Raw genomic sequence first — 13,693 nt, forward strand, 5'->3', positions numbered from 1 at the left:
TTTTGCAAGTACTACAAGCGGGCGTGTGGAAGAGGCAAACTACTTTCACAGCCTATTACTTAGAAGACTTGACCCACAGGAGACTCATTCTGTTCACTATCGGTCCTGTGGTGGGTACTCAACAAGTGGTTTAAGAATACCTCAGTGTCCTTGATAATAGTCTTTGTATATTTTAGCGAGGTGTTAAAGATTTCCCTAGACCACAGTCATATACTGTAATAGGTCAATATCCATGCCAGACTCAGGACTTCCATCCACCTTATAGAGTGAGTTATTCAAATAAATAACGGAAGGTTTGTTAGTATGGGAACAAATGACAAATTCGGAGATGATTTATTTTTTTCCCTAACTAATACAAACCTGGAGTTATTGATATAAATTTGCCCACAAATAGTTGTCCCCCAATAGTCCTGCCTGCAATCAAAAGTGATGTACCTCACAGCTGTGAGAATATATATAGAGGTGGCTGGGTACCCCCTAGCCACCTCAGCTTACCCACTCAAGCGGTTAGGCAGGGTTGCCACCTTGATCTTCAAGTCTAATGGCTACCTTCCAGCTTTGCTGAAAGATGATCCAAATAAATAACTCCAGGTTTGTATTAGTTTGGGAAAAATACAAATTATCTCCGAATTTGTTGTATTTATGAAGTTAGTTATTTCAAATTTGGATTTAGTTTTTTTCTCAGTTAATTGCCATAGTTAGCTAATTGTAAATAAACATGTTTACTAATACTTTAATTGTAGCTTCCCTTATAGAACTTTCAGGATTGTGTAGAATACAGTAATCAAAATAATGTTTCACCAAAGGTATTGCATTTGTGAAGATTTTGGTGTAATTTGTAGGGTCTTGTGCAGGTAATACTGCAAAATTATTTAGTGGCACAAAAGCATTTCTCATGGATATGTCTTCTAAAGGTTTAAAAAAGGATGGTGTAATCACTTCTGAAGACTAATTTAACAAATGTATTTACTGTCATTTCAATGACTGAACAAAGATGGCTGTAGTTTGTATATCATGCTGTTTAAAATTTTAAATGCTCATTAATTTTATATCTTTAAAGCAGTGAAGACTGAAGAGTATGATTTTATATATTTTCTCTTTTCAGGACAGATCATCGGTATTCAAAACTTTTAAGGAGGCATCAGCTGGTGTTTTGATGTGCACAGTTAGTATTATTATGATTTATTTGTAGAAGTAAACTGAAAATAAGCATAGATCTGATACGATTAAGAAGAAAGAGATACTTTTTTCTGCTTTTGAAAATAATTATTTCAGTGAAAAAGCTCTCTCTCTCTCTCTCTCTCTCTCTCTCTCTCTCTCTCTCTCTCTCTCTCTCTCTCTCTCTCTCTCTCTCTCTCTCGCCTGTACTAGAATGCTGTCTATTGGCTGTAAGATCAGTGTCTGCTAGCATGTGTAAATTAATCTCCTCTATATAATAAAGAGTAAGTGTCTGGCTATATATATGAATATATATTTGATCCATCGCCTAATAAAAACTATTTCACTCCATGCTATAGATATATTTTTTCGGCAAAGCTGAAACTAGCCTAAAAACTTTTAGCGAGATATACCAGTTAAATAATGTCACTTTTTCTTTTGGCTCTCTCCTGTTAACCTGTTACATAAACTGATTGTTTACTGTAATTCTTTTTACTTTTTCAGGGAGTGGTCATCCTCCCAGTGTTACTGGTTTGATAGACGATAGAATCAAGGACGTCCCGACTTATTCCAGCATCTTGTTCCCTCCTCATTGTCTCTGCTAGTTTGGTGTCCTTTGGAGGACAAACAAGTAAGAACGATGACCAACTGACCCTTGGACAACCTTCAGGTGTGGACACCGTTTCCAGGGTGCTACAGATAGAGGCACAGTGGGAGCGTACACCTGCCTCCCCAGGGCTTGACCACAGTCTTCCCCTCTGAGACTTGGGGGTAGGTGAACCACTAGAGGTTCTCGTGCCTTTAGCTGCAGCAGTCTGCATCTACTCATCACCCTTCATTCCTGCAGCTCTGGTATAAGAACAAGAGCAGTTGCCAACTAGTACTCCTTGAAGTTACCAGTCAAGGAATCCTCTCGAGATGAACCCAGCAGCTGACTTAGCTTGTTGATTACGCAACGTGCCCTCAGACTGAGCTTGCTCTGCACGGTGAGGTTCTGCAGTGTATAAAACATTGAGCTTCTCCGCCTGTTGTAGAGCCCTTCTCTCGTCCACGAGCAAAGCCCTACTCACCTGTGGAGTATCCCCATCGTGAGCTATAACCCTTTGGAGTTATTGCAGCACATGGGGATGCCCGCTGACTGGTTGCCGTCACCGCCTTTTTCATCGTGAGTCGTGAGCAATATCCATTGTGGTTACTGCCGCAAGATGGTGATGCTTGCCGACTGTTTGCAGTTGCTGCCTCTCACCATAGTGCTCATAGGGCACACCAAAGGTCATGGAGTTTTGTGAGGCCAGACCCTTCGAGACTTCCACCTCATGCTTTACTCTCCTTACGGAGAATAGCCTGTTTTTCCTGCTGTGTGACAGCGCACAGGAAAAGATTTCATTTCAGCCTTGCTAATGCCTCCTAATGCAGGAGCTTACTAGGATACTCATGAACCCCCATTGAGAGCGTTGACGAGTGTTCAAGTTTCGTTTCCTGCATGAACAAACAGACATTCATGTGCGAGGTGTGCTGACGAGCTCATCTCGATGACTAGTGTTTGCACGAACTCTGAGCATTTGCGAGCTCATCTAAGCTATTCACGAGAGAACCCACCCAAACTCTAAGCTTTAGCAAGGTGCGTGGTCAAGCTCCTCTTGCTGACAAGATCTGCAGAACTACAGTTTTCTGCCAGCACCCCATAGTGAGGTTCTGGCTAAAGGTACTACGGTTGTGCAAGTGTGCTCACCTTTATGACCACCTGTGTCAATACAAAGAAGTCTCTATGACAGAACTCTCTGTGATTATTGCCACAAATGAGGATACCTACCAACTGCTTGCGGCCACTGCTTCCCACCATTGTGCCCCCTGGGCACTACACATTTCAGGAAACATGTACACTGCTGGGTTATTGATGCAGATCGCCACTCCCTTCGGGATAAATAGCTCTTTGGAGCACTTTCTTGATGATGCTTGAAAGGAAACAGGCAATCATTTGCGGTTATTATCTTGCACTTGTCCATACAGAATAGAGAGCTCTTTGGAGTATTCAAATGGTGTTGGCCTGCAAACTTTTGTGGTTGCAAAAAAAGGGAAAAGGGTTCTACACATTTTGCAAGTCATTCTTTGTAGAGTTCACGTCACATGTCCAGTGATGTCATATGTCTGGCAGAAGGCATGCTAGCAAACCAAATGATTTCCTTTCGGTTTGTTACCAAGTAATCAATTATTCCTATCATTGAAAAATCGAGTAATGATATCAATGGTTGTGGTGGGCAATGTGGTAACGTCCTGACTGGTGGTCAAGTCCCACTCAAACTCGTTAGTTCCTTTGGTCGCTGCAACCTCACCATCCATGTGAGCTAAGGATGATGGGTTGAGGGGAGCCAATAGGTCTGTTTGCTAAGTCATCAGCAGCCATTGCCTGGCCCTCCTTGGGTGCTGATCATATGTATAAATGGTCAGTCTCTAGGGCATTGTCCTGCTTGATAGGATGATGTCACTATCTTTTGCCTCTGCCATTCATGAGCAGCCTTTAAATCTTTAAGTGTTTCCGTGGTCTGTATCCGTTGTTATGAGAATAGTACTACTTACTATAAATTTGAAAAAAGAAGTCTGATGGAATAATGTTTCTGACGGAAGGCGAGTGGCAGATCAAGTGATGTCCTTTCAGTTTGTTACTAAGTAATATTAGTATTCCCATAATCGAAATCCCGAGTAACGATACAAAGCATTGTGGTAGCATGACCTTGAGATCAGCTGATGACTACCAAAAGTAAAAAAAAGTATTTGTTGATTATTGAAATGCTCCTGAAATTGAAAGATATAATACAAACATGCTTTAATAAACCACAATTAAACACAACAATGTCTAATGAAATATAAAGTCTTAATAATGAACTAAAAGTTAGATACGGTATGAAGCTTTAAAATGAACTACATGTACGTGCGGGCGCTCAAACATGCAGAGAGAAAAAGTGAGAGAGAACGTAATCGTATGATAGCTAATATTAATGGCTATAAACATACTGTATGAAAACAAACATATTGGTACTTATGTAATATTCATCATGAAGATGTTTTGAAAAGATTAAGATATTATATACTGTAAACAATACGCATTCTATCGATCAGCTGATCACAACCAGAGGTAATCAAAAAAAGTTGTTGATTGTTAAAATGTTTCAGAAATTGAAAATTGGTTCCAAAATTGAAAAATAGAATACATAAAGGCTTTAATAGAGTATAAGATATCCTATGAAACAAGAAAATTAAATAATGTTATACAGTAAGAAAATATTGATAGAATATGACTTAGGATTGCCAAATTATGATGCATGTTTTTAATCTATGAAAACTTCTTTTTAAGTTCGACATACGTCCAGATCAATTTACGACCTGTCTCTCAGTCCTTATCTCGGTTGTAAGTCAACGACTACCTTTATTCACAATGCTGTGGCTTACAAACAATTAATTCCCTTCGAGCAGTGATGATGCGCTTTGTCGAACACAGTATCCCGCAAGTGACTGCACAAGCTACCCTGCAGACGCTCACACACAGAAACTTGTTCATGATGCTTAAGCTTGTGTATGAGCACTTACCCTTGGTTAGGAAAGTTGCGATTTGACACACCCACTTGCGATCGACCAAGCTGCTACTGCCGACAAAGGCTGTTTTCTCCGCCAGTGGCATGCGCTACCAATCAGAGGGTTTTCCTGTAGCAAGATCGGGGGAAACATATTCCATATAAGAGGTAATGTTTTCTGTCTGTGTGAATTGCTCCGTAGCCGGCTTTAAGCATACAACTGTCTGCCTGACAAATGTGATGAAAAATATGTCTTAATCTTGTATTTGGAAAGTAGTTGCTTGCGACTGATCATTTGCTTCATAGCAATTAGCTTGGTAGGTTAGCTGAAATACCATTATCCGCTAGAGGTAACTGGTTACTTCAGTGTTTACCGGTCTGTGAGCAGATATACGTGACCAACTCCCATCCTAGCGAGGGCAGTTGAAGGACAAGGTTTCGTCATCCCCTTACAGAGGTAGTTGCTTGCAACCAATTGCATAATGGGAGTTAACCTTTCACTTGAGAGTCAAATGGTCCTTGTTTCTCTCACTTGAACCATCGTATCCTTTTGGGTTTTCAACAGACACAATCCCTGGTTTGAGCTGGCTGCTCTTCTGAGTAATTGGCCTGAAAACTCTGTGAACTTTTCAATGGAGTTGGATGGGAAGACTAATTTTCAACTGAAAGAATTGCTTGCATAACCTGTCTCCCAATTTCCCCAGGTCACAATACAAGCTATAGTGTGCAGGGATCATATTCAACAGCACCACCTGTGCTAAGGGAAGGTAGAAGTCGGAATCGTTCCCGCTACAAAGGGCATCCCTCTTACCATTCTTGCTAGAGGAGGATGCCTCAGAATTAGGGGACAAGGGAGAGACCACCGTAAAGTCTGATAAAAAATCAAACTGTCCTAACCCTCCACACAAGGTGACACGCATACTGCTTTTTCTCTCCTTCCATTGACTCGACATTCTGCAATTTTGACCAGTGGTTATCCCTGGAGGTTTTCCGCTAAGCATGTTTACCTAGAGTCATCCTTTGAGGAATGTGCTAGTAATGGGTGCAAGGCTCCGGCCTATGCACATCCCCTCACCTGGGGTCAATGCTAATGTATCCCTCCTCCTCGTCCCTTATATAAGTGGTTGATTCTAGCAAAACTAGTTTAGATATTTCTCCAACACTGAGTCAACTTTTTCGGTTTTGCCTCGTTTGAGATAAAACTGCTAGAACTGATATATTTAGAAAGGCAAAATAAACTCTTGAAGAGGCAAAGTTGCTCGCTCCAATCAGGAAATAAAGACTCAAGGAGGCGGCATGTCCCTTACTCAAAGTGAGATTTCTGTCGTAAGCACCAACGGCTGCTCCTACTTGGGCACCTGAAATTCTTAGTTTTTCTGGCCCCCAGCGAGTCTCAGCTTTCTCCTCTAGTGGTAGCTGAAAACGTTTTGGTATTACTATGTATTCTGCGGTCTTACAAGTCCAATACGATCAGAGCGAAAGAGAGTTGGAGTTGGGAGGTAAAGAATGCGAACCTCATCAGGGGAGTTGACCTTGTCTCTTCTTCACATTTGATGCTCTTGGGAGATGCATCGAAAGACTTACCTTTCATGACTTAGATATTGGTATTTGAAGGACCTTTCTCTCCCTCAGTTAGCCATCTAAGGGTTGACCCTGACGTGAGTTGCAAACGAGATGCATGTCTGGGATGTCTCATACCCGAAAGTTTCTGGGGAAATGTTAAGTAGTGCAGGGTAACCAGGCATCTCTATTAGAGGGCTTCCATATGCAATCCCCCCCCCCCCTTCTGAAGAGTCTGGTGTGGACAAAATGAATCATGGCCTTCCACTTGCTGAACTAGTATCTTACATTGAAGATACTCGAATGGACAGTTTAGTGGCACCCATTTTCAAACTCACCGACCTTGTCAATCTGTACACAACATTGCAGGACGTGTCCACTCCACTGAGCTCAAAAAGAGAATACTGGCCTACTTTCCAGACATGGAAGCTCATAAGGAGAATACTGGCCTACTTTCCAGACATGGAAGCTCATAAGCAGGGCCGAGATGTCATCCTCATTTCCAACGAAGATATTGGAAGAGCACTGAGAAAAGCATGTAAGCATGATGCTGATGATGATGGTGTTTATCTTATCAGGGCTGCAAACATAGTGAGGAGAGACATGTTCAAGATAAAAAACTGGTTTGGTGGTTCTTTTGAACCCAATAGCCAGGAAAATTTTATTCCACTGTCTCTGTTAGCATTAGTTGCTATGGTGATGAATGGGCCAAACATCAAGGCACAGTCTTCCTCTTCAACAATGCCCCAGCCAGTGCTATCAATTTCTCAGCTATTGATGTCCAATAGCATGGTACAACGTCGGGAGAAACAGCAGGTTCCATGTACCACAAGGCACAACCAAGGAAGGGAAACACCTCTGCCTATCTACCTGGGTGTAATGGTTCACACGAAGACTCGCAAGCGTGAACTGGTGTACCGTTTATATGATCTGGGACTCAGTGTTCCCTATGAACGGGTGCTGGAAATCTCAACTGAGCCTGCCGACAAAATCTGTCATTATTACAAGATGGAGAAAGCAGTGTGTCCTCATGAGCTGAAAGGTGGTCTCTTCATGACTGCTGCAGTTGATAACAATGACCACAACCCCAGCTCTACCAGTGCACATGACTCATTCCCAGGGTTGACAAATAACTTGACATCCAAACCGCCGTGCAAAGCCTCAAAAGTAGCAGCAATTGCTTCAAAAGTAGCCCAATTATAGTAACTTAGCCATCATTAAATTGGTAAAAAAAAGTATTGATATGATATTCTATAGAAATAAATTAGGGGGGCAGGGTTCGAAATCAATCAACTAAGCTTTTGTAGAAGAGTATAATGATGAAAAATTTATATAATTTTTATTCAAAAATACAGAAAATAAAGCCGTATATTTTTTACAAAATTAAATACTAGTTGAATGACATTTAACAAAATTAAAATGAGCAAAATAAAAAGAAATAAAGAGATTTGTTGTTCATTCAACATGATCATAAAAGGATTTAATTAACTAAGTTTAATATAGTATGTTTACATTGGTGATTGTATTGTTTTAGAATTTATTCAATTAATGGACAATAAGTTTGTACAACAAAGGTTCAGTTAGCAAACGTGGTTATGGTGACTCTTCGTCAGATGAAGTTAGTTCTATCACAAAAGATTCAATGAATTAGTTAATACAGACATCATTTTTCATGTCTTCCTTTATAATGTTATCAGTATGCTTAATAGCCTTGACCCAATTTTCCTTGCAAATATGTAACAAAGTCGTTTTTTATATGTTGGTCGCATCTGTGACACGTTTGATTGCTTGGTCAATTACAAATTTAACAATTTCATTATCCATTTTACACTTTGAAAAAAAAAACTGATAGACATTGTATGCAGGGTTGCTATGTGTACCATAATTATGGTACATGTACTATTCAGGGCTTGCGCACCATATACAATAATGCCCGTACAATGTACATTAGGGTCCCGAATTATGCGAGAATTTGGTCGATCAATGACCTCGTATAAATGGAAAATCGCATATTTCGAAACACACAGAAATAATTCCATTGGGGCCATGGCAACCAGCAACTTGTTTATTCAAATGTGTTTACTACACATTTCCAATACTTTCTATGTACTATACTCTATTTTTCAATAGTATCAAATTGTTCTTGTAAATAATAGCAAAACCATTACTCTATAGACTAGCTTTTGTTGTATCATTGAAAATCCAGAATTACCAAAATAAAGGCGATTTATATCATTCGTTTCATAAACACGCCAAAAATCACAATAAAAAACGACAACCAATGTTTTGTTAAGTTTATCTCTGATCATAACGAAGAAACAGACGCATTTACACATTTATGTGTAGGTTAGTTTTTGCATCGAGAGCAATCTTACCAAGTATTGATTATATGTAGATTTTATGATTACCAATTTTCTACTTAATTTTTCTTAGGACTTCCAAATAAATGAAATGAATGCCTTTTATATAATGTTTTTCTCTATGACGCCGCCTGAAATGGAAACCTTTCATTCGTTTACTGTACGCTCCATCTTCGATCATGATAAACAAACGAAGGCATTAAACATGCATGATGAAAGTGATAAATAATGATATTAAAAGCTTTTAGCAAATACGTTACTACAAATATTATTTTACCGTATCCATATAAATCCCTACATACGTAGCAAAGCAGGAAAACTTTATTTATTTTTTTTTTTTTCTTTTTTTTTTTTTATAACAAACTGCCGCTAATGACAGAATGATAAAAATTTACGATAGTTATTCTAAACTGTTACTAAAGATGATTGTCCAGTCCATATCCAAGATACTTTTCCTAACTTCAGTTATAAGTCAACTTGTACCCCCTTCAATTATGAAACTATCTAAAAAAAAGTAAGAGAAGAGCAAGTACTAGACCGAATTTTAAAGTTATCGAACAATTAAGTTACCGCTATAACGTTCAATGTGACAGAGATGGTGCGAGATTGGAGGAAGTAAGGAAAATTGAATCATGATTGATTTTCAATATAACTGAAACTTTGTGAAGCAACAAATATTTAATTTGTTAGTGAGACAGAGAGAGGTAAGAAATGAGAGGTAGTGAAAAGTAGCCCAGAGAGAGAGAGAGAGAGAGAGTGTGTGTGTGTGTGTGTGTTTTAAATGTACTAAACAAAAAAGTATGATAGGTTATAACACATTGGTGCTTATGTAATATCAACAGTACTGTGTAGATGGTTTGAGAGCAGCAGCTAGACATCAGCTGATCTGATCACAGCCAAAAGTAAAACAAAAAGAAGTCAACAATACTCAAATTTTAAAACACACCTGAAATTTAAAAACAAAAGTACACGTTTTCTTAATATGCAATTAACTATTTAAAGAGTAGTTCTTTTCTAGAATAAAATGATGTTTCCCAAAAAATAGTGGTTTGCTGATGAAATCGGATGCCGTATTTTAAGCTACGATTGAAATAGACGCATACACGGTATAATTTTTTCGTTTCCTATTTAATTGGACACTAAGAAAACTGATTTGGGGTTTTTTCAACTATTTGTAAATATTGTATAACACGAGAGAGAGAGAGAGAGAGAGAGAGAGAGAGAGAGAGAGAGAGAGAGAGAGAGAGAGAGAGAGAGAGAGAGAGAGAGAGAGAGAATCAGCTGTTGTAATCGAATGCCGTGTTTTTGTTTCGTGTACCTCCTGAAGCGAGGAATTGATCGCCACAACTAATAATAGTCATGTTAATTTCATTCTTAAACTCAGGTTGCCATATGTGAACTAAGGTTTTCTTACAGAGAGAGAGAGAGAGAGAGAGAGAGAGAGATTTTCATAATTATTCCATGTACTTTACAAAACCAATCTTTACAAATCATATGTATACTGTTTGAAATAGGACAAAATATTGCCAACTCGTTACCTAAGTTTAGGCTATTCACTGCCGATAAACGAACCCAGTCTACTCGTGAAAACCTTTTATATATACTGTACTAAACAAAAATAATGCTTTAATATACCATCATTAACACTACCATTAAAATTATCGAAAGGTTGGAGAAAGATAAAGATTGTCAAGAACATAACCACAATTCTGTTTACATTTTGTCAGCTGGACTCGCACAGTTAACAGTTGATTTCATTGTTGATGTGGAATTTTATCCTTAAATAGGCTATTTATTATGAAATTATGTTAATAAGATGTAATGTTAATATAGTTTTGTAACATTTATTATAAATCATTGTATTTAGGGCTACCAATATACTTAAAAAGACAATAGATTTGATACATTTTGTAGTGCTTGACTAGCAGACTTTGAACAGCTTCGCAGATACAGAAAATTTATTTTTGAAAAATAGCGATCGCATAAAAGGGGAATCGTATAATTCGAACACATATAATTCGGGACCGTACTGTACCATAATTTCAACCCCTCTATCTCTCTCTCTCAAAAAAAAAGGTCGAAAATGCTTTCATCAGACAATGAAGCTATGAGTGAAGAATCTGACCTGGGTTAATACCTGCAGTTGTTCCGTAACTGGAATACAAACCACACTATTTAATAGGGGTATTACTTTTGCCTTAGCTGAAATGACGAGCCATTAACTTTTAACGCGGGTTTACTACCCACACCGCTAGTTAGCGGGGGTAGGGGAGGGTAGCTTGCTACCCCCCTCTCACACACCTGTGCTTGAGCTCACTTTGCTCTCGGCTCGGATGGTGGTCGGACGTGTCTGCTCTCATCCTCGCCGTCATATTGGTAGCCATTTAATTGCTTTTGTTCTTTCTTTTTTCTAGTTTCTGTGTATGTGAAGTTGCCCTCTGCGATCATGCACACCTGCCCCTGGTTTTCCCGACCGCCCTTGTGGAACGTTCATGTCGGCAGTCGAGACTGATCCTCACGCCCTTTGTCCTTCTTGTAGGGGCCAACGGTGTGATAGTGTCAACAAGTGTAGGGAGTGGTCTGTTTCCCAGTGGGAGAGGTTTTTGCAACGACGGAAGAATTCCAAACGGGATATTTCTCCTTCGAAGGTTGCTTCGAAGGGGGAAAAACCCAAGGCCTCTTCTTCCATTGCCTAAACCTCCTCCGAAGCTCCCACTCGGTTGGTCTCTTTCAAGAGACCGTTGAGTGGTAGCGTAGACCTATTTATTGTTAACCAACCTCGGGTCTCGAGAGATGACGTTTTTAGCAAAGCAGCTCCACCTCTCCCCCCGGGGGAGGGCATGTCACTAACCTCTCTGTTTCAGTTTTGGTCCTCCTTGGGGCTTACGGGTTCGCCCTCCAAGTAGGTTTTGCTTAACTACATCCGATTGGGTGCTGCTGTCAAGCAATCGTCATCATCGTCAGAGGTTTATCCTCTGTCTCTTGTCGACGTCGAGGTGTCAGAGGTATCCAATGCAGTTTCACCCATCTCCTCTTCCACTCCAGACTCTACGGTAGCTGACGGCTTAGTTTCTCCTGTTCCTGATCAACCTACAAGGGAGAAACTAAGTCCATCGTCAGTCTCTCTTGCTAGTGTTTCTCCTCCTCGGGGAAGCTCACTTACAGAGATTCTTCTTCGGAGGACTGCTGAAGGTCAGCTTGCTGATCCAACGGCCCACAAAGGGCGCATCCATTGGAAGGCTGGCCTTCCTCTTCGCCATAGAGGCCTTCCTTCACCTAAGGTGAGGAGGCGCCTCTTTGGTTCAACGTCTTCTATGGAGTCCCCCGCAGAGGAGCCTCTAGACTGATCATCCGCCACTGCACCTGCATTGGTCCTGGACCTCTCTGCAGATTGTTCGCAATCTCCTTCGGTGGAAGGTCGTCCTTTTAAAGGACATGTCGACCTTCCACCCGACAGACATGTCGACCTGCCGTCGCCGTTCCTGCATGGGCCTAACAAGGCTCCAACTGAACGTACTATTGCGCGCCAACAACCTACGCGCCCACGAAACTAGACAAGTGCTCATCAGTAGCTCGTCAAGTCCCTTCACTAGAGCTCGCTGATGTTCCTTCTTACCCTAACACAGGGCATCAAGAGTGTACGTGCCAACATGCGCATGCGCTCCAACATGCACATACGCTCCAACAAGAGCATAGCTCCAGCACGCGCCCTCATGCGCACATGCGCCAACGAGCTCTGGCGTGCTCTGCACACACTGCGCCAACAATCTCCTATGCACCAGCGCCCACCTGCGCACCAACACCCATCTGCGTGCCAACGTTCTCCTGCTCGCAAATTATCTGCGTGTCATTGTTCTCCTGCGAATCAGTGCTCTGCTGCGAGCCAACATCTTCCTGCATGTGCGCATACACGCCCTACAGTATACTCTCCTGCGCGCCATGCTGCGCACCAACGTACGCGTCAAGTAAAACCTGCGCGCCAACTTTCTCCTGATAGCAGGCCTACAGATGAGTCAGCCATGCTGCCTTCACCCGCGCGCCATCCCTTACCAACACGCCAGTGCTCACCTGCGCGCCAGCCTTCTCCTGCATGCATCCACAAGGATATACGCGCTCGCCATGCGCACGCTCGCCAAATCTCTCCTAGGGACGCAAGCCAACATTCTCCCGCACGCCCAACATGAATCTACTGAGCGCCCGCGCTAGGGTACATTCTCCTGCGCGTGCACCCTACAGCTGTTACAGATGCGCGCCAACACTCTCCCGCGTGCCCGCTTGCACATCGTGATTCTCCTGCGCGCCGCCATGTGTCTCCCACGCGCGAGCCCCAATATTCTCCCTCGTGCGAGTGCCCCATTATTCTCTCTCGCGCGAGGGTCAATATTCTCCCGCGCACGAGCCTACGCATCGCAAAGAACGACGTCCGGCAAGGTTGCCATCCCCTCATTCCCCTCCCCGCAAGCGCATACCACCGTGCTTTGTGGGAGAAGGGAAACTGCCAGAGGGGTTCAGGATCCCAAAGCTATCACAGGGGAACCCAGCTAATCCAGTGACTCCTCCCAGGGATCCCTCAGTCCCTTTCCTTTCAAGGGGTATGTCTGACAGCGCATCTGTCAGCCAACAGCCCTGGTTCGGTGCCCTGATCAGAGCCGTAATTCAGGCTTTGAAGCCTGTCCTCTCTGAATTGGGACACAGAACCATGGCTGCCTCTACCCCCCTGAAGAGGAAAAGAGGAGTTCTCGACACCTTCACTTCCCCGAGAACAAAACTGACTCCACGCAGACCTTCGAGGCAAATTCCTCCTATTCCTCGGACTGCCTCTCCTTCCCTTCCAGACGAAGGTTTCCCGTCTCCAAAGGAATCACGCTAAGAGAGACTCCCACATCCCACCAATGGAGGAAACCTCTCTTTGCGCCGAGAGTTCCACACAGTCAGGGATTGGAAGGAACATGCCACCCTCTTCAATGTTGGAGACTTATATTCTTCCCAGGAAGGAATCCAAAGACTCCAAAACATTGCCTAAGTCTTCCACTAGGGCTAGGATGG

General features: G+C 42.0%; 1 protein-coding gene across 1 annotated transcript in view; it reads left to right on the forward strand.

Moving 5' to 3' along the window:
- The window catches only part of LOC137639547 (ATP-dependent DNA helicase DDX31-like), a 254,114-nt gene that overhangs the window by 115,619 nt on the left and 124,802 nt on the right, over positions 1 to 13,693 (forward strand). Inside the window, exon 6 of the mRNA XM_068371813.1 lies at positions 1,106 to 1,165. Within this exon, the coding sequence (XP_068227914.1) occupies positions 1,106 to 1,165 (60 nt within the window). The remainder of the gene's footprint in view (positions 1 to 1,105; positions 1,166 to 13,693) is intronic.

Source organism: Palaemon carinicauda, chromosome 4 (genome assembly GCF_036898095.1).
Source record: "Palaemon carinicauda isolate YSFRI2023 chromosome 4, ASM3689809v2, whole genome shotgun sequence".
NCBI lineage: Eukaryota > Metazoa > Arthropoda > Malacostraca > Decapoda > Palaemonidae > Palaemon > Palaemon carinicauda.